Here is a 25,056-nt window from a genome sequence, read left to right on the forward strand (position 1 = left end):
TCTTTATTAGCTGCGCTTTATTAGCTGCGCCTTTTTCCTTTTGTATACACAGCAAGTGGTCTGTGTTCGGGATTTGCGGATTTCTTCGGGTGCGTTTTCATTAGGTGTTTTTTTAGTTTGAGGTTGTCCTTGGACATTCCGTTTTTCGGTGTCTGTCTTTGACGGTCCTTGTGCTACACATGTCCGGTGTTTCTATTGTAATTTCGGGTATAGTACCGCCTTACGTTCTTAAATTTGCTAGGGGCTGTTAGGCTCATCTAACTTTAGTAGGAGATGCATTCTGTTTTATTCGTGTTGTGTATTAAGAGTTCTTAATTACAGATATTTATACGGGTATATTTATATTTGTTCATGATAATTTACTTAGCTACCAAACACTTGAATGGCGTACATAAGTATGCGTTTAAGGCATGTACTGTTTGTACAAGTGCGTTGATTTGTATATGCGCTCTAACTTATCGTATTACTAACGTTATTAAGGCTACGGTCTGGAGGAAGTAAGGCAGATTTTGCAGCCATATATGTGTGTTGCATTTGTAATTCGTATGTGACTGTGCGCCCGTAAATGTAGCGCAATTCATATAGACATGGGCGTTAACATAAATTTGTTTTATATGAATGTATCTATTTCCGCTATATAAATATCTTATACATTTGTTATTTGTGATGATATTGTTCTGAATTGTTATAAAATAAAATACATATTTTGGTACCTCTTGTATTAAGTCTGTTCTTTAGGGTCAGCCCCATTACGTCTTTAACTCACACTTACAGTGCTTGCCGAACTAGTGTTTCACTTGTGAAGTGTATAAGGGTGATATGTCCGCTTAGTGGTTGTAGCCGACCTGGTGTGTCCGGATCGGTTTATTTTTAAACCTCTAACGTTTTGATAATAAATAGCCCACTCACAGGGATTATGCATGCACTAAGACAGATAACAGATTACTGTGCTTCTCCAGACACGGTGATGGAAGAATGGTCGTTCATGTCACGAAAAGACTTGCTAGTTGATACTGATTTTTAATCTGGAAGACTGAATATGCAGTTTTTTTTTTTCCTTAAATTTGATCAGTATGAAGTTCCCCGTATAATGGACTGATAAGGCAGCCATTAGGCCAGAACACGGTGTTATGAATCCTTTCAAAGTCTTCTAGAACTGAGATGTGGAAAGATGCATATGTATTATATTTAGATCTTAGTTTGATAACTGTCACTTGGTAGAGATTTAATTCATTAGCAATATAATCCACTATTTCTTTTTCCTGGACAGTGGGGTCAAAACAAGTTACAAATAGAGCTTTAATTCTTTTAAAGACTAGTTTTGAGACTGGTTTAAACGAGGAGATATTTCTTATACCATCTTGCATTGGTGTTTTCCTTCTTTCATTAGAGGCGGTCTTCCCTTCCTGACTGCACAAAGTAAGTCCATTGACATAAATATTATTATTAGTATTATTATTAAGGTTGTGGCCACCAGGCCACATTTATATTATTATTATTTTGACTTTTCTGATTGTACTGATTTATTTCCATTTGAATTACCCTTTTAATCTGTAAAAGACAGTCGCTTGTATTTTTTTAAATTATTTAATTATTGTGATTAGTTCTTTTATTGGTTATTCATTGTTTGCTTTCTTTTAAGTTTCTTAAATACTATATATATATATATATATATATATATATATATATATATATCGATTTGTTTCTATGGCCGGCTACTGGGAGTGGTAACTTCGCTTTGGCGGCTGACGTCACCAGCGCCTGAGTGCCGGCGGAGGAGTGAACTGTGTGCCGCCGGGAGTGTTGGACTGCGAGTCGCCGCGCGCGGACGTGTCGAGGAGCTCCGCCGCGAGACGAGTGTATCTGCACCGGGCAGTCCACGCCGGGATCAGCATGCATGGGGCCGTGCCGTGAACTGTTGCATAACGAGCTACCACGCTACCGAAAACTACGATACGGTAAAGAGGCGACTCGTAGTATACAGGGGCGGCTCCAGGAAGGCTTTTCGGTGGGGGCTATCGTAGCAATACAAATGAAGTTGTAAAAAATTATTTTTAACATACCACCAGTTGGCCATTAAATATTTACAAATTTATAGTCTCAAATATTGAACTTAACATACTTTTATACACATTTTCAAACAAGTAAATGTAACACAGGGCACATGAATGTAAATGTTGGTGATATGACATACTCTAAAATAAAGAATATAAAAAGGACACAAACAAATAAATATTTACAAATATCTACCTATGTGATAACATTGAAACAACAAGGAAACTGAATAAGTAATTCATTTACATTAGACGACAAAATCTAATCTTCTTTTACCTTTCTTGGCAAATCTTTCAATAATATTATCAATATTTATCGAAATGTCTCTGTGTATATGAAGAAGGCATAGTCCATTAAGTCTTTCTTCTAGAATTCTTGATCTCAGCCATGTTTTTGACCTTCGAAGTGTTGAGAACGACCTTTCTGCAGTAGCTACACTAATTGGTAATGTCACTAAAAATTTTAGTAGCTTAAATATTGTAGGAAACATTTCCTCTTCACACTTCAAAATAGCTTCCATTGCAGTTTTCGGTACTTCTACTTCGTCTGATGCCTTAAGCTCACGAAACCACTTGGCCTCCCATACACAGACTTCACCTTCAAGCTTCGCAAACAAAACACTTTCTTGATTATCCTGAATAAAAGAAAAACGAGAAGCAATAGCTTTTAGTCGCTCTCTGAAATCAACATCTTTACTTCTATTGAGAAGAATATGTGGTACCAGCAAACGAATGTCAAATGATTTCAAACAGTCTTCTGAAAAACGGGACTTCATATCGATGAGTATAAAATCCAACATGGAATTATAAATGGCTCTGTAGTAACATTCTGCATCATCAGTATCATAGTTCTCTCTATGTATCTGTTTTGCAGTTGTCCGAGGTTTTCTTATTTCTACATCGAGTTTTGAAGCCAAGGTTTTTGCTTCAGAAAACACTACATGAAAAGTATTGTCACTGTTTTCTCTCCTAGTCTTGAGAACAGATAAAGTATCCCTAACAGCATTTGAAGCTTCGTGCATATCAAGTGATTCTGCTTGAAGGAGGGTACTCAATGGAAGTGTAATCTTCAAAACATCCAGGAGAGAGAGCATTGCTAGGATAAATTCACTGGTTAGTAAGGAATTAAGTAGAGTTAATGCTTTTGAGGCCGATTTCGAGTCTTGCCATGATGTTATAGCAGAGAGTGCCTTCACAATACTAGGTAAATGCTCGCGAAACTGGAGTAACGAAGTGTGTCTTTCAACCCACCTGGTCTCACATAAGCTGGCAATATTTGAGGACGAAAATTTCCTTAAAACCTTGTGTCTTTTGGCAAATTGGTTGAAGAAAGAAATGCATGTTTTTATTATGGAAACAGTATTGCGAATTGATGACACTTTGGATGATTGGGAAATTGAGTTGTTTAGACAATGGTTTTGACACGAACATCTGGTGGCATTTTTCGTAACTCCCATTATTTCTGTAACTGCACCTGAACTTTCAGAAACCATTACACTGCAACTGTCTGTAGAAATACCAACACAAAGACGTGGATCTAGATCGCTATCTGATAGCATCTGTACGACAAGTTTTCCTATAGATTTGCCTGTTAGACGTGGTTCAAGTATAACCTCACTTTCACAATCAGAACCAATTTCTTTGTTTTCTCCTATGTGTTGACAATTTCCATCTATTGCTTTATAGGCATCAATAAACATTATAAAGTCTTCAATGATAGTCATTTCATAAAAATACCTGACACTAAGACTTAGTTGCTCAATGTGTGCTACATCTGTAGTTTCATCAAATATAATTGCATAGAACCCAGCTTTTTTTATTCTGCCTAAAATAATTGATTGAATTTCATCACCACAACATTCTATCAGCTCATTCTGAGTATTTTTCCCAATGTAAGTTGCTCTAGATGATGCACAAGAGAGATGGTTCTCCAACTCTTTGTCACCTGATGCTACTTTGAATCTTAATAATTCCCTGAAATTACCCTCATTGTTTGCTGGTGTACAATCATCCAGTAGGACACCATCATCTCTGTGCCCTCGTAGGGGTATATTCTGGCGACCACAAAAGATTATGGTTTCAATAATAGGTCGCAATCTAGCTCGATTTTCATTTACTTGTTGAAGACGTTGAGAATTAATCAGGTTAATGACTTCAAACTCAGGATTATGGTAGGATTGTAGGAATCGTTTACCCGCAATGACATTCTGGTTATGATATTCAGTTTTATCATGAACTTCCAAATCACCATCTTTTCCAGTCAGCTTTGAAAATTTGGTAAGTGGCTCCGTCACCAACTTCCCTAGTTTCATACCGTTATTGTGACCAGCAGCATGGGCAGAGAAGAGAGAACAGTACACACAAAATAGTCCTTTCTTTGCATGTGAGAAAACCACCCAATGAAACATATCAATATGTTTTTTGGACAAATACCTCTTATATTCTCTACATTTCTCTTTTTTAACAGAAAAAGGAAATGAGTAGTCGCAAGGTGGAGTCCAATGATTTTCCAGCAACTGGCATTTTGTGTAGTCACTTATAAGGGTTCCTACCCCTATGTGTAGCCCTACATCATTTTGGTGGGAAGGATGATTAACTGAATTATAATTTACTGAACCTGATTCACTCGCACCTACATTGCAGTCAACAGCTTCAGCACAATCCACTGAAGACCCATTGAATCGTGCAATGGCTCCTTGTTGCTCTTGAGCATCCATGGCATCTCTTTGCTCACTTCCTGAATTAGCTGCTGCTTGTGTTGATAATTCTTGTGGTTGTTGACTCGTTGAAGATGAGGCTCTTGAAAAATATGACTCAATATTTTTGGTAAAGCCCAATGAGCCAAGCTTAGGCCTTTTTGGTACTTTTGCCTGTGAAAAAAATGTATAAATTAATTTAAATATTTTATGCTTTCAAAAGAAAGTTAAAACATGTTAAATACAGAACATTTGTTAATTATTGCGGGACAGAAATTTAATGGGTAGCAGGGAATGGAAATACAAGTAAATTTTCAAAGAAGAATAAAAAAGGAAATGCAACTTTACAATTTTTTAAGCGCGAATAGTAGAATGCAAACTTGATTTTCATACGAATATGGGCACTACATCTACATCATTGGCTGAGAGGGAGCGCAGACGCAGCGCAGTGACGTCACACGCTCTGCGGGAAGCACACGACAAGCGGAGTGCAGACGTTTAGAGTTAGTTAGACATGTGTACTAGCAATCAGCGGTCACTCTTCGTGGTGTGGACAGTCGCTAATGAAGCCGTATTCCTATTCGGAATACTTCTTTTGTGAAAACGCTCTTTGTAAATGCGCTGCAATATTTTTTTTTCGCCTCTACATACCTCTAGCCCATTAGCATTATCAGCCACCTCTGTGAATGAAAGTTCGCCATGTTATTACTGTTACCCGAATATGTAAGCGCAACACCGTATTCACTAACAGTCAAAACTGCGCTCTTCGCCCAAAGCCGAATGTTTAAACCTACTACGTTACTTAACAAAAACTGCTTGTTTTGGCATACCCTAACGTACATTAAATTTGTGCCCTGCATAAACCGAACACGCTATATAAGTTTTCAAAAAATATATAAATTTTCTAAAATTGAGGTTTTATGGCAGTTGTGAACTCGAAATAGATACACCAATTTTTGTAGTTTCTTAATTAATATATTACTCTTATTTTTCTCTAAGGGGAGCTTTGAGGGGTGACAATCTGGCTATTTTCACGTGTTTTATCGTCCAAGGGGTCCTATTGTTACTACTCTAAGAGCGGCGCTAAGTTTTACGTTTGTGCCTTGTGCCCGACCATGCATAACATAATGCCTTTGACGATTCGATTTATTCTGTAAGTTGATGTTCGTGCTGTGCGTTAAAATGTTCTCGAGCAGACAGTCTTCGCGCCACAGTCGCAACTCGGCAGTTGGCCGGACTGTCACTAAAAGTATTTATAAACAAACGATGTAATCAGTTATTTTGGTTTATTAAGGGGTATCCACCTACTTCATTTTTGTGGTTTAATTTACGATCTGTCATTAAATATTTGCTACCTTTTATAAGTAAATTATATAATTAATTCTTAAGAAAAGAAATAACAATAGTGTTTTCCTAAAAGTGATGATGGATATAAGTATGACCAATTTTTAAGAGCAATAAATAACAAATGTCTGAGTCGGAAAATATAATTTTCAAATATATAAAAATGCAATTGCTCAGAGAGGGAAGGGGCTAATTAATGTCACGATCCTTCCAGTTTCAAGAGGAATAAAACAACTCATTTATAATAAAATTTGAAAGACGACTTTCATGGTCGATACAGTTTGGACGTTATTATTTTCTTATCACTATTTATAGTTCTAAAGACCTGGTAATCATTGGTCATTTAGGTTTGGCTTTGAAAAAAATTACGATAAATTACAGCTACTAAAACTAGGACTTATTTACATTAAGTAGACCACAGTTATTAATGCTTGAGAAATTAAAATGGCAAAAAACACAATCTCTTTCCTGATCTTCTCGTATGTGCCGGCTTTATAACCACACACAATAAAAGTAGTCTAAATTGTTACTTTCATCTAATATTTTATTGATTATATATTTCACTAAAGAAAATCTTTACAATTCAAGTAATTTGGTAGCTACTAATAAATAAAATTTTTCCTTTTCCAAAATTTATCAAGTCAGATATTAAAACAACATTTTCACACCACGGTGGGAAAACTTATCTTAAATTAGGAAAATATTTGTGAGTCCCTCAGCATACATACAAATGACACAAATGTCAGGAAACTGTGAATCGTCTTACATTTGATTATTTGAGTTTTTAATTTTTTTTACCAAATATTTAAAATCCATATCATGCCATTAAATTATTTTCTCGAAATTATCTTTGTCGTCTTGCTTGTTTTGGTTGTACATTTTCGTCAGACTTGCATGTAAAAAGAAGGAAAAAAGGCAGCTTCTGAGCTTATCTCAAACAATTCTCAGTCTTTATAGAATATATTTAGCAAAATTTGAATTTAATATGTGGGGGGAAAAAAGCAAAAAAATCATTCAGTGTTTCAAAAACTCTTTTTTAAACCTATATTTTTATTTATTATTTATGACCTTGTTTTGCGCTTTATATTCACCTCATAATAATTGCAAATATAAATTTTGTTTTCAACGGTATTACAAACTGGAAAAAGAGTTTCCGTTTGAAACAGTGAATTCTACGAAAATATAACAGTAAACTTTAATAGATAACACGATTTTAGGTAGATTTCGAAGACAGACTACCTCTTGTAGCCGTTACCATGGTGCGAATAATAATAATAAAATAATTTTTTTTTACTTGTGTTCATGTGTAATTCGCTTACAATAAAATACACTAACCACCTCATGTTGACTTTGGATTATAATACTTACAACTGTATAGCGTTACTTCGCAGTAAAGGACAAAGTTGTCTTATGAGAGTCAATTTAATAGTACTTGTCAAATTGTCAAAACACGAAGCAAGAATGAGGTGTGAAGCGATGAGAATGAAGAGACTTACGTCGCACAGCTATGCAGAGAGTCTTCACGACTTGGCTGCCAAAATTTTACTCATAAATTGACACATTTCGGGGGTTGGAATCGATCCCATGACCATCACCACATAAGTGTGAACTTTAACGATTACGGCAACCAAGTACGATTGGATGGAGAAGTGATAAAATAGGAGTAACTCGAGAAAACTCGTTGGCTTACGGCAATGTGAACCTTTCAAACTTGAGAAAATACGTGTTTAACCTTGTGGCAACCAAATTTAAATATTTAGGGTAAGAGGCATGTCATTTGATCACACTCAAAATCCTTGAACTCTTAACACTGAAGCCACATGCTGTTGCTGGCAATATTTGATTTTTAACATTTACAAGATGCCACCAAACATAGTCCTGAAATTTAACACAGCAATGTTTTATAGCAGATATATAAATAAGTACTCACCATTTCGTAGAAAATATCAAATGATTAAGTGAGAGAAATTCATTGTTGTTAGTTCTTGATCGACCACAAGCACGCCAGTTCTGTAAAAAAACTAGATAGTTTGTCACGGTCCGCAGCACAGCAAGGCACAGCTTGGACAATACTGAGTACTGAGAAGTTCTGGCAACAACTGAACAAAGTGTGCCACTGTAGCGAGTGCCCCTACTTCCCCTTCACGAAGGTTTGGCCCTTCCCGTGCGGGTGCAATAAAACTGTCAGCTTCAGGCCATTTATGGACCCCCCCCCCCCCCCTCCATTGTAGTAAATGCCTTCCCACTCCAGACCAAAATTCCACTGCATTTTCAGCTTTCTGTCACATTTCAGGGGCTCTTTGTGCCCTCTGCGACCGCGTGGGTTGAGACTTCCTGCTACCTGCTACCTACTAGGCTTGCTAGCCTACACGCTGACAGTGAAGTGGTACCCTATATTTACTAGGGTAATTCAAATTTCCAAGACCAACTTCTAGATTGGTTTGTTTTAATATATTGAGAAAGTTATAATGAAAGGGAATAAAAGTAAACACTCTTAAACAAAAATAATGTCTCGGGTCTCGGGGGGGGGGGGGGGGGGCTATCGCCCACTGAGCCCCCCCTCTGGAGCCGCGCCTGGTAGTATATATGTTTTCTGGATTTGGGACAAAAACGAATTTTCGTAAGAAGTATACATTTGGAACGAGCTCCCATCTATGAAGCACTATTACATTTGGCATGTGCTGATTAAACATACTTGTTCGATATGCTGAAAATAAACGAGTCTACTCTCCCTAGTATTACATTGAATAACGTTAAGTGGTGCCGCAATTTTGTATGACTTTACGTCAAGATTAATTGAAATTTAAACTTTGATTTTGCAGTTCCGTTTGTCTACGGAAATAAATAGTTTTGAGTGTCATCCCCCGGCGTATACTGTGACAATATCCGCCGCTTTTGACTGCGCTGTCTTTTATTCGTGAAGGTCATGGCAATCAGCTGTTCGTCTATGACCAGGAAGACGAGAAACCGTTTACTTGCGTGTGCAAACATTTAAACCCGGCCCCAGTAGGACACATAAACTTTTGTATTTTATATATATATATGGATTTTTGTCTTATTTATTCATATGGTATCACTAGGTATTCATTTTGTAATCAGTGCTAACTTATAATGCTCAATGAGTTTCTATTATCTTTATACTTCGGCAATAAAATTGTTATATTAGAAGCAAGTAACTGCCATAAACGTATATCTACATTATATGAAGTTTCGAGATGAAGTTGGAGTTAGTAAAACTCAGCTTATTTATACTCTGCGTTTTCATTTTTGTTTGCCGAAGACTAGCCTTTAATTTGTCTGAATATAGTTCTATTTTTGGCTCAACCACTTGGGTAGATTTTCTAGAGCTGGTCACGTATTTTAGGTAAATCCTTCTTTTTTTTATTTGAAGTTACCCAGGGTGTGTCGGGGACGCAACAACCCTTTCTTTTTGGTCGGAAGGCGGGTTACAAGGTTATGTTTTTATGAATAGCACGAAACCACGCCTATGACATAAAACAAAATTTCAAAAGTAATGACCAATGTTATGTGAATAACACAAATAAAGCACAACATTTTGCAACAGAACAATATTTTTTTTAGGCATAAATATCTAAATAATAGTACCTACATATCATGCTAGACGTCATGAAAACTGGAACTTCCCCCTTATAGGGGCGGAGTATCGCGATACACTTGCTGATAGATTTCTGTTGAGTGTGTTTTTGTCATATAAATAAAAGCTATTGATATTAAGTTTCACTGTAATATAAAAATCAAACAGTAAAAGAATACTTTTTTTTTGCTTGTGCGAAAAATGATCTCTTCACCATATTGAAATATTATTCACGGGTTACAATAATACAACCACGGTGTCATTTTCACTCAATATACGACTATAGAAAACGTTTTTCCGGTACGTCAGCAGCCAAGGTGTTATACGTGCCACACATATGCAAGCCAAACCGTCACAATGAAAGGACGTGCTACATTGTTGAGAGGGCGGCGAGATGGTGAATGAAGCCTCTGATACACAAGCATCTAAAGGCGAGTTCGCGCCACCCACCATCTCAGAAGTGAACTGTTATTCCCACCTTGGTCAAAAGAGCTAAAGCCATTTACGAAGAAAACAACATCGAGGAAGAGCTGAAACATCTAACAACAGATCTCCAAGCAAATGGCTACAAAAAAACAGAAATTAATAAAGTCATGAAGCCACCTCAAGAGCCAAAAAACGAGCATCTTCCTAACAAAGTTTTTATTCCTTACATTAAAGGGAATTTCAGACCAAGTGGCAAGAATTCCCAGGAAGCACGAAATACATGCAATTCCCAAACCTATAAACAAGATTGAGAGGTCCGTGACATCACTGAAAGATAAAACTCCAGCCGAAAATTTAGCCGGTGAGTACAAGGTTCCATGCTCATGTGGCAAAGTATATATAGGACAAACTGGCCAGTGAAAAATCACAAGGGTTAAGGAACATATCAGCGACTATAAACATGAAAACCTATAAAAAAAACTATAGCACAACACTCTTTGGAAATCAGGCACAGCATTTGATTCGACCAGTTCCACACCATAACCAACATCCCACAATACAAGAAAAGATACAATCGAGAATTTCTCGAAATATTAATACACTCATCGAACATAAATAGATAGGATGGATACAAATGAAGTAAAATATGAAACCCACTCTTCAGAAAACCTCAAAAATAGCTCTGCATCCAACAACAGACAGAGCGTCTCTGGTTGGCCAAAAAGTCCAGCCAACCAGAAGAGAAGAGGTCACGGACTGGCCAGCACTCCCAACCAATTACAGAAGCCCAGCTCCAATTGGCCAAACCAACAGGCCAACCAGAAGAAAGGAAGAGACTACTAGCCCATAGCTTCAGCCAATCTGTAAACACGCCCCTCTCAGGCGAGAGTATTAAAAGGCAGGAGAGCTTGTAATAACTCAAAAAATTTTTAGTTATTTATTTAATTTCATTCTACTTATCCAAACTGCACAAAATTTCAAAAATTCAACTCGGCTAACTAATTACCCATAAAACATATGCACTACATTTTTTTTTATTTTTCATTTTGTGTAAGTTAGGCCACTAAAAAAAGTCTTCAAGTGTAATCATGTTAACGTAAAAATAAAACGATGACATGGAATGGGCTGTACATTTACAATGAAGTTTAACGTAAACAATATTTGAGTTTAGGAACTGTTTCCTCAGTACTTTTATCTGTGGTTTGATTTTTGCTGAGACAATTCACAGGTATTGCAACATTCACGACCCTATTTTATGTTACTCCATATTTAAATTAAATAATTACTAAAAAATCACAGTTTGAAATGCTTGTCTAACAGAAAATAAATTTATATACCTATAAATATTAAGGTATTAGTTAAATAAAATTTTCATATTTTACTGACGAATAAAATTTAATACATACATTATTCAGTGGTTGCTTGTCTTTGACGACACTGATTTCTGCCGTGGCTCAAAAGCCTTGCGGATATCACAAAACACACACCCATGTTGGTTCGTAAACACCCAATGCGGTACGTGTTTCGGTGGAGAGTCTCCACCAGTGTTCGTAATCAGCTCCCAGGAATCTCACTCCGTTGCCATTTTCCATACCAGCATTAAGAGGGGTGGGGAGGGACAACAGCGCTTTCCTCCTCCATATCGCATTACGGTCGCGTCGCGAGAAAGGATGTTTACACTCAGACCTGTAGGTCTTTTCCCCGCCGAGGCGACCTTCAGAAGGCTGATGTGCTTCCCCAGTCAAGAACTCGGCAAAGTTACACACAATTTAACTCCTGCTTTTGCTGAATTTTTCATATTAGCTTTTCCGTTTTACAAGTTAGAAACTTACTTCATGGTTTATCTAGTAAGCCCTCCTGTTTTAATAAAAAAACAGCAAAGACATGAAAGATCGTACAAGACGTTTGTTTTATTTAAACGCGTTTGGTTTTAACTTTCTTTTGGAATGCATAGTTATGTGTTTTCTAACAGGGACATTATACATAACAGTTTACGATGACGAATTTCTTAAGGTCAATTGAGAGTGTTCTGGTTTAGAAACAAGTATTACGAAATAAAAATATAAGTGAATACAACAAAAATAAATTTTACACTATCTGCTAAGTGTCATATATCTGTAACACAACTTATAAAAAATAACTCTTGTTTGCAATACATACATTAGGCATTTGAGATATTCTAATAAGTTAATTTTATTACTTAACAAGCACAAGTGAATCTGAATGTAAGTCGCGGCCATCACAAATGCATATTTTGTGAACCTAAAATATGAAACGTTTAAACCAGTTAATATTACCATTGGGAAATTATCTATTGAAACTACTTTGTGCTACGTGTTTTTGTGAAAGCTCATACAAAGATTTTTAAATCCATAATCTGCCAAATGATTATTTAATACACATATTACGATTCAGAAAGTCTTCTTGGGACAACACATGCCATTTGTTTTATAGGGATATCTAATTTTCGCGGAAGAAATACATGCCCCTAATAAGCGGCGCTCTCTGTCGGCAAACACGTGGTCGCAACAAGGTACAGAGGGCGAGGCTTACCTGAACATGAAGCCGTTGTTGAGGCCGGGGCTGGCCTGGCTGGTGGGGCTGGAGGACCGCAGGTTGCAGTGGCAGCTGGCGCACTGCGCATGCGCGCCGCCAGTCAGCACCACCTGCACTCCGCGCAGCTCGTCCATGGCCGTCACTGCCGGGTCATCCGCCTGCAGCAAGCCAGCCGCCGCGTCACCATCGCCGCCAACCACATCACTGCAGCTGAATATTTCCATCAATTCATTTTTTCACAGTGGCAAAATTCCCGGTGATTGTAGAACTTTGTACGTTCTACATTTTTTACAACTAGGAGTTGGTAAGGCGCCCGCTGAAAAATTATGAATTCAACAAACTCTTTAATTTAATATACACAAAAAATTTTAATTTAAAATTAAATTTCTTTTAATATTGTGCAAATGAGAATTAATTATTACTGATATATATGTAGACCTATCTATATAACTAAACAATTTTTGAACAAAACATAATATAAATGCATATGTAATACTACAGATAATTTTAGCTGCAATAAAATAAGTGACCACAAAAGAAGAATGCAATATAAGAATTCAGAAGGGCATAACTACAAAATAGCAAATCTCCTGAAAAATCTTTCTGCTATACAAACATACATTTTGAATATAAAAGACAAAAACCAAACGTTTTAAAATATTAATTTAAACTTAAAATATATAAGCATATTAATAAAATAACATTTTCGAAAGAGCACAAATGCCACATTCAAAATACCATCAAAAGATTCCCAGTTACGCAAAATTATATATCTAAAAGGGGAAAAATTATATATCTAAAAGGGGAAAAATTATATATCTAAAAGGGGAAACATTATCACAGTTTTTAATTTAGAGCTAAACTTTCTGAGATATAGAACTTTCTAGAAATTATAGGCACAGTTAGTTGTAAGGCACTTTTTCAAAGTATTGCTAAAATCCTACTATTGAAAGAAAAGTATGTCATTTTTTCCAAACATTTTTACTAAACAAGGACACAACAAATGTGACAGGTTCATAAAAGATTTATTTCATTTACAAAACAGTTTAAGAATTATATATTTTAAATTGGATATGCGCATGCCTTTTTTAAAGTCTAGATCAAGTATATGAATTTAAAATTCTATTTAAGAATGTTTGAGTACACATTTTACCTTGATGAAATCAACTTACCTCCTAAATTCATTAGGTAGACAATTTATAAAATTGTTAAACACACACCTATTTCATTTTAACTATGATTATGCCATTGCTTACACTTCCAATAACTACGGTTAAAGATATGCTTACAATAATTAAATGTTCCACCTTACTACAGATACATTCCATTTTTAAGAGTACTTGATACAATCGCATCTTTATTTGAAATAAAGAATACAGATATCAAGCTTAATATCCAAAGTATTAGTTGATTTTTAGTTTGCTTAGTATTACTTAAATAAAATACCCAAATGCTTTTCCCACACGGATGCCAATGTAAAAATTCAGAACTACATACATATTCCAATATCCTTTAACCAAACAAAACCATATGTACCTCCTTTTCACCCCCTTCGGGGTGGAATTCTGTAATTATCTATAGCCTTGTTCCTAAGTTAGTCAAATACCTTTCTAAAAAAAAAAAAGAGATTTATCAAAACCCTTCAAGTAGTTTTCGATTAATTCTTGAATAAACAGACGAACAGAAAAAAAGAATTAGAAACTATATTTTTGACTTCTCAATTATTGAACAGCCATTTCCGATAGTTTTTTCTCTTCATAATTTCATCCTATGTACAGAGTTTTTGCCTTGAACAGTTTTATTATTAGTATAGAATATGGGTAAGGGGATACGTATTTACAGAATTGTCTAATTCGATATCAATGTGGCAGAACACCGACAGACACTCATTGCACCGGCAACCAATGGGGACTCGCCTAATCCTGTTGCGGAGACAATCAGGCTCAACACCTGTGTCCTCAGTCGCGCTCTGCCAATAAGCGATCGAATATGGACTTCCATCGAAAAAAAAAAAAAAAACACCAAGCCATTACTACTATGCACAATTACGCATCTTGCGTTCATACACACAAGCTGAACACGGCCATACAATGTAGAGGACTGTTATTCGTAAAAGCTAGTTTGCAAACCCTTGTTTTTGACTGACACAAATCATTTGACGCGCCCTGGAAAATAAGATAATACGAACCATTTAAGAAAGAGCTGCACAAAAACAATGGACAGCAACGCCAGAAGGTAAAATATGACAGCAGCCAATGAATTAATGAATAAATGTATCAATGACACCGGATTGTATACATGGGCTGTGTAGCCTATATTATTTTGGAGATCAATCTGTCAACACGTAGTAATGCAATTTTTCAGGTCACTATTACGCGATTACAGAATTGGGGCTTTAAGCACAATGGATAATAAAAGTTTGGGATAACATTTCGAACTCTTAAATTCTCACCTCTACATAAAAAAAATCCCAAATAATATATGTAAACTTATGTAATTATGGTGAAACATGTTGTTTAAGGGACAGTCTTAAAAAAACACATTAGCGTCAGATGACCACCATTTATGATAAATTTTATATTAAAATTTCGTATGTGTAATTCCACCTAAATTATATAAACGCTATGGTTAACAAAGTACTTTACTGAGACCAGTATTGCATGAAAGGATAAACTACCTTGCGTGATCATGTTCAAGTAAATGTGCACAGTAAAACAGATAGATATGTCAATTTGTTAGCAAGGTTGAGCGAGGATCAAAACAAGTGCACTATACTCAATAACGCTTGTTAAAATAAATTTAAAAAATACGTATATTCAAAATTCTCATCAGAAAATCGGATTGTAAAAGCTAAAACTTTAATACAAGGGAATTATTAATTAGCACAGCTTTTATATTTGTAATTAAGATGCATCATTTTTTTTTGTGGAAACATCTTAGCTCTGGGTATACGACATCTGGTAGGAGTAAATTCGTGAATGTAACAAGTCGCATTGAACGGTGCTGCCATCTGTGGCGGATGCGCGAACCAAAGTTCATAGAGACAAAGAGAAACGTTTGAATATGAAGTGTTTAATGAAATTTAACAAAATGAGTAGTATTGTGATAAAATACATTGTCGCAAATAAGATCCAAAGCAGAGGTATAGTAATTTTACAAGCCTTTTTTCACTATTATCGGAGTCGTTACATTACAAAGTTTAACCTTTCGCTCTGCGAATGGAATGATTCGATAGTCGACGCAGCGAATTGTAGTGGCGGGTGCGGAAACTACGTGTGATTCTCGTCAGTAAATGTAGCTGAAAACACAATTTGCGTATATTATAATACTCTGCGTTTTTTTAAAAGAATTCTACATTAAATAAGGTCCACGAGTTTCGTATTATAAGTTTATTTGTAACAGGAGAACACATGACTTTGCTCTGGATTGAGGTTTGATGTCTACACATCTCTGGCGAGTACTAAATGACTCCTCGCATTTTTTTATATATAATAAGATAGACAGCTAGTATTTCCGAAGAACCAAGGATACATAGAAAATAGGTTATTTGAAACCACTCCAACAAGCTGTTTAGTTTCATGAATGCCTGACATCGACTGGAACATCAGACTATGAAACTGCACGAGTATAAACACGTTCGACAAACTGCGATAGTCACGTGTGCCTTTGTACGAGTCCGGCAGGACTGGAACATCAGACAGTGAACCTGCACGTACACGCACGAGTGTAAACTTGTTCCACTGGAATTATGCGAGTCACGTGTGTATTTGTACGAGTCCGGCAGGACTGGAACATCAGACAGTGAACCTGCACGTACACGCACGAGTGTAAACTTGTTCCACTGGAATTATGCGAGTCACGTGTGTATTTGTACGAGTCCGGCAGGACTGGAACATCAGACAGTGAACCTGCACGTACACGCACGAGTGTAAACTTGTTCCACTGGAATTATGCGAGTCACGTGTGTATTTGTACGAGTCCGGCAGGACTGGAACATCAGACAGTGAACCTGCACGTACACGCACGAGTGTAAACTTGTTCCACTGGAATTATGCGAGTCACGTGTGTATTTGTACGAGTCCGGCAGGACTGGAACATCAGACAGTGAACCTGCACGTACACGCACGAGTGTAAACTTGTTCCACTGGAATTATGCGAGTCACGTGTGTATTTGTACGAGTCCGGCAGGACTGGAACATCAGACAGTGAACCTGCACGTACACGCACGAGTGTAAACTTGTTCCACTGGAATTATGCGAGTCACGTGTGTATTTGTACGAGTCCGGCAGGACTGGAACATCAGACAGTGAACCTGCACGTACACGCACGAGTGTAAACTTGTTCCACTGGAATTATGCGAGTCACGTGTGTATTTGTACGAGTCCGGCAGGACTGGAACATCAGACAGTGAACCTGCACGTACACGCACGAGTGTAAACTTGTTCCACTGGAATTATGCGAGTCACGTGTGTATTTGTACGAGTCCGGCAGGACTGGAACATCAGACAGTGAACCTGCACGTACACGCACGAGTGTAAACTTGTTCCACTGGAATTATGCGAGTCACGTGTGTATTTGTAAGAGTCCGGCAGGACTGGAACATCAGACAGTGAACCTGCACGTACACGCACGAGTGTAAACTTGTTCCACTGGAATTATGCGAGTCACGTGTGTATTTGTACGAGTCCGGCAGGACTGGAACATCAGACAGTGAACCTGCACGTACACGCACGAGTGTAAACTTGTTCCACTGGAATTATGCGAGTCACGTGTGTATTTGTACGAGTCCGGCAGGACTGGAACATCAGACAGTGAACCTGCACGTACACGCACGAGTGTAAACTTGTTCCACTGGAATTATGCGAGTCACGTGTGTATTTGTACGAGTCCGGCAGGACTGGAACATCAGACAGTGAACCTGCACGTACACGCACGAGTGTAAACTTGTTCCACTGGAATTATGCGAGTCACGTGTGTATTTGTACGAGTCCGGCAGGACTGGAACATCAGACAGTGAACCTGCACGTACACGCACGAGTGTAAACTTGTTCCACTGGAATTATGCGAGTCACGTGTGTATTTGTACGAGTCCGGCAGGACTGGAACATCAGACAGTGAACCTGCACGTACACGCACGAGTGTAAACTTGTTCCACTGGAATTATGCGAGTCACGTGTGTATTTGTACGAGTCCGGCAGGACTGGAACATCAGACAGTGAACCTGCACGTACACGCACGAGTGTAAACTTGTTCCACTGGAATTATGCGAGTCACGTGTGTATTTGTACGAGTCCGGCAGGACTGGAACATCAGACAGTGAACCTGCACGTACACGCACGAGTGTAAACTTGTTCCACTGGAATTATGCGAGTCACGTGTGTATTTGTACGAGTCCGGCAGGACTGGAACATCAGACAGTGAACCTGCACGTACACGCACGAGTGTAAACTTGTTCCACTGGAATTATGCGAGTCACGTGTGTATTTGTACGAGTCCGGCAGGACTGGAACATCAGACAGTGAACCTGCACGTACACGCACGAGTGTAAACTTGTTCCACTGGAATTATGCGAGTCACGTGTGTATTTGTACGAGTCCGGCAGGACTGGAACATCAGACAGTGAACCTGCACGTACACGCACGAGTGTAAACTTGTTCCACTGGAATTATGCGAGTCACGTGTGTATTTGTACGAGTCCGGCAGGACTGGAACATCAGACAGTGAACCTGCACGTACACGCACGAGTGTAAACTTGTTCCACTGGAATTATGCGAGTCACGTGTGTATTTGTACGAGTCCGGCAGGACTGGAACATCAGACAGTGAACCTGCACGTACACGCACGAGTGTAAACTTGTTCCACTGGAATTATGCGAGTCACGTGTGTATTTGTACGAGTCCGGCAGGACTGGAACATCAGACAGTGAACCTGCACGTACACGCACGAGTGTAAACTTGTTCCACTGGAATTATGCGAGTCACGTGTGTATTTGTACGAGTCCGGCAGGACTGGAACATCAGACAGTGAACCTGCACGTACACGCACGAGTGTAAACTTGTTCCACTGGAATTATGCGAGTCACGTGTGTATTTGTACGAAATCCGACTCGACGAGGTTGGCTCTCAAGCCTCACACGAACCGAATTTATTCCGAACTTTGCTCTTTAATTACGTTATTTGAAATGAATTTGTGGAAGCCCAGTTGCAGTTTCAGTGATCGTCCCGGAAAAAAAAAATTAATTTAGTTTGGGCTGTAAAGTGGTCTAAACTAAGAACAATATTAAATTACTTGGATGTAAAATCAGAGTTGACAGTCGTGACGACTTCCAAACACTATTTCAGAATGGCTAACGAGAGCATTCTGCATTAGTAGGAAAAAGTAACTCCGTTCATGCCAAAACAACCGCGGGATGCGGTGTGATACAAACACCGGAAACAGACGAATCTCTCGTCGGCACATGTAGTCACAAAGCGAGGACTCACACACAAGCACACAATAAGGCACGTGGTTTACCAGCGGGCACGGCGACAGCGCGACTGGCAACTAGAGCGCCTAGACAAAGGCAGCGTGAGTCAGCGCCTTATCGCGCCGGCTCGTGCTGCGGCCGGGGCGAAGGTCGCAAGGCAAAGTGCGGTCAGACCAGACTCCATAGGGCCTGCCTGCGCCGCGCCTACGGTACACAAGCGATTCCGTTCATACACTATTACATATATTTTGTAAATGGAACCGAAATACTAATGTAAAATTACAGATATTTGTTAAATCTGACAATTAAACGAAAAAAAGAACTGTATCGCTACAAAATAGTGAGTGCTCTAGTACCTCCAATACTTATTTGTAAGCCGTTCCCTGAATGGCTTTCCAGTATTTACTTAACGGACGTATTAATAAGCACAGTAAAAACAAAATAAAGTAAAATTATTGAACGTTCGATTATCTTTTAATGGTTAAAAATTTTTTTTGCTTGAATGAAACAACATTGAAAAATATAAAATTGTGCGTCCATTTTCGTGAGAAATACTCATTATAAACTCGAAAAACGTTTTTTATATACGCAAAAATAACCATAGGCCATGTGAAGTACAAACCATTTCTTGGCTATTGTTTTCCAAAGCAATCTTTTGTAAAAGTATCAGAGTGCCATTCATGAGAAGTTCAGAGAACAGGCTTCAGGCTGTGGTGCGTGGTACAGGTCAATGACCGACCACCATATGGGATTTTTTTAGAGAAAAATTCCGAAAAATTCCTCAAAATTTTTTCAACTTTTAAAAAATTTCTATAAAAATATCCCTATTTCGAGGGGAAAATTCCCATTTTGAGGGAAAATTTCCCATTTTAATCCTAAAAAAATTCCAGTGGCTTGAAATGTCCTAAAAACTGCTAAAGCCTTTACAAGTTGGTGAATATTATATTAACCACTGTTAATAAAGTTCATTATCACCTATATTGTGCATATTATTTGAGTACTAATACACACTTGCCACCGTGTAGATGTTTTGTGGTTATAAATATTGCCACGGCTTCTTTTCAAGGTTGGCAGCAGTTCTGGGGTAAACCTTTCCACTGAGGTGGTTACGGTTCTAACCACCGCCTGTTCAAGACAGTCATGTTTGCAACTTAATTTTTACTATATTGTTGAATTATATTTAGTTAAGTGTTAAAAAATATTATATTAGTGCTAATTGAATGCACGAGTCTAAAAATATATCTCTGGGTACTGTCACTACGCTTCAAACATTTATATGGCAGGTATATTTGTAGGGTAAACATTTTATAATCATGTGTCATGAAATTTATTTTATACATGTCTGCTTCATGTTTTTAATGCCTTTCATCTATCAGTTCTTTCTTTCCAACATAATACATACATAATGACACATGCGTACATTATATTCATAGAAAGTAGTACTTAGAAAAGTTGGACAAATTATTTTAGTCTTATAAATATGTTTAGTGTTGGTTACTATAGTAACCACAATCCTTTGAGTGCATTTTATTTTTATACAAAAATGTGAATGTAATTATACAATTGGTAAAAGTATACCACTATAGAAATCTCATTTACAAAGGTTGTGTTGGGTGAAGTCGGTAGTTTTGAGCTCGCTGTTTGTTTTTCGTGTTTATGGGTTTAAATCCCATAAAAAAAATTGAAACTTATTTATGCGGAATATAGTGCCCTTAATACGGAAATATGAATAATTTTACAATTCCTACATTACTTTTACCAAAATAAAGTTTTCCTTTAGTGCCGTTAGGTCTGTTATTTTTGTTTTTCGTCAAGTTATTTTTGTGCTGAAAACCTATTTTTGTAAACAAAACTGCCATGACTCTGCTTTCCTTTGTATCCACTTACCGATGAGAAACTGGCTTTTCAACTTACGCTTACAACAAAAACAAGTTCAGAACTAGACTGTGAATACTGCTCCAGATCTTCGAATTCAACTGTCTGACGTTAAACCTATTTTTAGGGCTATTATACATCAAACAATGAAAAAACGTCATTCATCACATTTGATACGTGCAATAAAGTCTTTAAATTAAACATTATAGTTTATTTTCTATTCAAACATTACAACATGCAAACAATTAGGTATCAGGAGTCTTTAACAATAAGGTGAAAATAAAATAAATTTGGTTTGAATGTTCACAATTGTCGTCAAATAATTTTTTTTTGATGTAGTTGGTGTTCCGCCAAAAGAAAGTGGATCATAGGGTTCCCTAGCCGAAAAAAAATTGAGAACCGGTGTCCTAGAGTAATGCCTTCCCTTTACAGGGAAACTTTTAATGTGCTTGCTCTTTAATAAGAACCCTCGTCTGTGACGGAATAACATTTGCGCTGGATTTATTTCCATGCATGTCTTTGAGACTTTTCCCCAGGAACTAAGGCTCCTTAACCGTTTTACTCGCTTAATTGTTTTGAAATATTAAGATAGATTTGCTTGAAGCCATACCTCAATCCTTTCGTCATCTACAATTGTGTGATACTTAAATTATTTTACACTTTTTTGTGCGTCATCTTTACGAGAGCGGCGTGCAGGTCATTGCGAAGGTCTGTGAGCGACTGAATAAGTACACTAGGCGCAACATAACTCCGAGCTTGAGCTACGTCACACATGAGTAGGGACTGCAACACGTGTGGGGGGTCGGGTGGATGAGGAGGGGGTATAAGCAGATACGGCGACCTTTCACAGCAGGTAGAGAAAAGCAGAAAACATTGACCACTTACCACTGACGTTCCAAGCACTACCTCAGTTCTTTAACGCCACTGACTGTTCCATCCGAAGAGTCTGATGTGTAAACGTCACTGCTGTCACTGTTTGAATCATCTAACTGAACAATCACTTTATCAATTTCAATGTCAAATCGTACATCCTTATCCCAGTATTCGTTCTCGAGTGTCTTGATGTGATTACAAATCGGTATCCAATCTTCTGGACCCATTCGGTTAAATATTTCCTCGCAAAGTTTTTTTACATTTTCCAAATTGCAAGTAACATTTCTTGAAGCGACTTCTCCTTTAACTTTATCCCTTATGCTTTCTATCGGATTCAAATCCGGATGATAAGGGGGCAGACGAAGTAATGTGTGGCCACTATTTACCAATAGTCTGTCTGCCGAGTACTGCACTTGCGAAGGTTTGTGCTTCTTTATGAGGTTATACAAGTTTAGTTTGAGCATGTCGCTAGTAAAGGAAATATTCTCCTTACTTAACCACTGCTGCATTTCCAATTTTGTCGAGCTGGAGGTAGGCGTTTTATTTATTTTTACATTGTGATAGGGAGCATTATCTATCACAACAACACTTTTTGGTGGAAGATTTTGTATTAATTGTTCGGTGAGCCATTTTTCATATTGTTTGTACAGTCGTGCGAGACACACCCGTCGCATTAGCTGTTCTCAGCTGTGCTTTCTCTAGTGAAATGGAGGGTTCCTGCAATCGCGCTTCATTTTCCATAAACTGCAGAACGTTATAGACGATTTCCCTAGCCTGCGAGTGCAGTTTTTTACTCTTAACTTTTGACAATACTGGAGGCATTTTATGTATAAAGTTGTATTACTTTACTGAAGTACTGCACTACAAATGTAACACTGGCTCTGAACAAAAGTGATACATTACATGCATACAAACCTCAGATCCAAACTGTAAACGAAAACGTTTAGTAAGTACCAACGTATTCGTCGGATTTCACCGAAGGACTAAGTTTTCACTCTGTGCAGTAGCGTGTAGCCCCCTGTTATCAAGTTACGCATTATCTCTCACTGCCGCGCCACGTCTGCCTTCTCCAGTGTCGAGACTCACATACACACGATTTTCTAACCGTCACCCAGGCTCGGAGTTATGTTGCGTCTACTTGTATGTCTTTCGCATCTTTTATTGACAGATCAGGATGACGTGCTGGTCCTCTTCACTAGTTCTCTTCCTCTTACATCTAGAAAATATTCCAAACATTTCGGTTATGGTGAATGTTTAAATTTAATCGACTATATAATAAAAAGATAAGACATTATGTATTCATTACTTTAATTCTTAGGAAGCGATAATTACCTGCCAGGTGCTCCTGTTTGTTTGTCTGGCACGAGTTTCCCCTTATAATTCGTGTATTCTTTGCTCTTGACTTTCGCAAACTGAAGTTTTTATTTCTAGCCCTACCGTAGGGCTTTCTCCTATTTATGTACTAATAAAATACCAATAAAGTTATCAATGAAATCGTAAAAAACGATCAAGTACAATCCTGTAGCCTATAGGCAAACATAATTTAGTGCAAAACTGTTGTGGCAACATTCATGACAGTGAAGGAAACTTCACTGCAGAAAGGTCTTCAGTCATTGACTGAGAACCTTTCTGCATAGCAATATGTAATCCGGTTGTCGGTTACAGTACTTTCTAGTCACTTGGCTGAGTCCTTTTTATTGTAAAATGAAGTAAACAATATATGAAACCATGAATATGGACTTATGGAGTTAACTCGTTTTCGATGACTTCATGCCTGAGATCCTTTCTGCAAGGATTTATTAAAATACCATTCACTCACACACGCTCATGCTTAGAGTAAGTAAGACGCGGAGTGATCATGACAAATAGGGCCTAGGAGTTCCAGAGATGCTTTTGCAGCCTGTGCTTGGATATATATTCTATTCGCATCAGTATACCTAATTAGTATAGTTGCCTCTAATGACACAATACATATATAGTTTTTAATTATTCTGTAAAATGTAAAATTTTTCGTAAATTATGAAGTAAATTATTTATGTTCTATAGGTATTGGATTTTTAATCCACAACTGAAGCTCTGCCACTATTCTAACATTTAAGTCGCCAAACACTAATTGCTCTGGCATTGGGTGAAAATAATATTTTATACAAATAACTAATAAATAAACTAATTTTAATCATAAGCACAATATTAAAAAGGTTCATTATTACATATACACAACATGAATAGTAGTCTATTACGAACACTACAGTGAAGAAGTTGTCTTTCACGCATGCATTGAAACTCTACACCCAGTAGTTCTGGTCACGGTCACACATTGATCATGGCCGCGCTTTTATTGCTCTCTTTGCCACTATTGCTTTATTTTCTTCACTCTGAAATATTAACAAAACTTTCAACCTTAAATGTCTATACGCTTACCAATTTCAATTACAGAATGCTAAGGCCAATAACCTTTCAACCTGACAAACGAACATGATATCTTGTATGTACACGAACACCCATACCCCTGAAGGTTGTAAACAAGGTGGTTGCCAAGCAACATAGCCCAGGCAAATTAGACATATGCTTCCCGAAAAATCGTCCAAAGCTGGAAAGTGTTTTAATACCTTTTCGGGGTCCCAAATAAGAGTCCTGTGAGTTTGCGACGGATTCTGACTTCTGCTTAAGTTTTGGGAGTCAAAAAACCGCGGAATTTTCGCACGTTTTTTAGTTTTTCGCTTATAACTCCTAAACGACGCATCCTACATTAAAGTTTATTTAAATCTTTTTTAAATGACATTAAATTATGCTTTGAATGGTGTTTGGTTCGTCAAAATCGGCTTAGCCGTTTAGCCGCGATCGATTTTCAAAGTTGGGCTATTTTAACCAACTTGGGTAAAAAGTTGATTCTTGGTTTAGTTTTTCGTTTACCACTCCTAAACGACGCATCCTGAAAAATATTTTACTCATAGCTTTGTTTAAGAGAATTAAATTCTACGTCGAATGGTTTTTACTCCGTCAAAATCGGCCTAGCCATTTATCCGCAATCGATTTTCCGCCAACGCTGCTGTTTTGTCACTTTGGACCATCCACTCTGGTTAAAAGCAAGGAAAATTCTTGCATCTGTCGGCCCAAATAGCGAGTTGAGTTATGTTGCCGTGCGGCTTGGGGGTTTTCATTTGCTCATGT

The 25,056-nt window shown here is 37.7% G+C and overlaps 1 protein-coding gene across 4 annotated transcripts in view; it reads right to left on the reverse strand.

Moving 5' to 3' along the window:
* The window catches only part of LOC134531128 (ATP-binding cassette sub-family G member 4-like), a 350,550-nt gene that overhangs the window by 176,070 nt on the left and 149,424 nt on the right, over positions 1 to 25,056 (reverse strand). For 3 of the 4 annotated variants that reach the window (XM_063366709.1, XM_063366711.1, XM_063366710.1), the window contains exon 2: positions 12,669 to 12,829. In XM_063366709.1, coding sequence (XP_063222779.1) covers positions 12,669 to 12,805 — 137 coding nt within the window. In that variant the 5' untranslated portion in view covers positions 12,806 to 12,829. Of the gene's footprint in view, positions 1 to 1,763; positions 8,105 to 12,668; positions 12,830 to 25,056 lie in introns of those variants that run through there. The other variant, XM_063366708.1, reaches the window with a different exon arrangement.

The sequence above is a fragment of the Bacillus rossius genome, chromosome 3, assembly GCF_032445375.1.
Source record: "Bacillus rossius redtenbacheri isolate Brsri chromosome 3, Brsri_v3, whole genome shotgun sequence".
NCBI lineage: Eukaryota > Metazoa > Arthropoda > Insecta > Phasmatodea > Bacillidae > Bacillus > Bacillus rossius.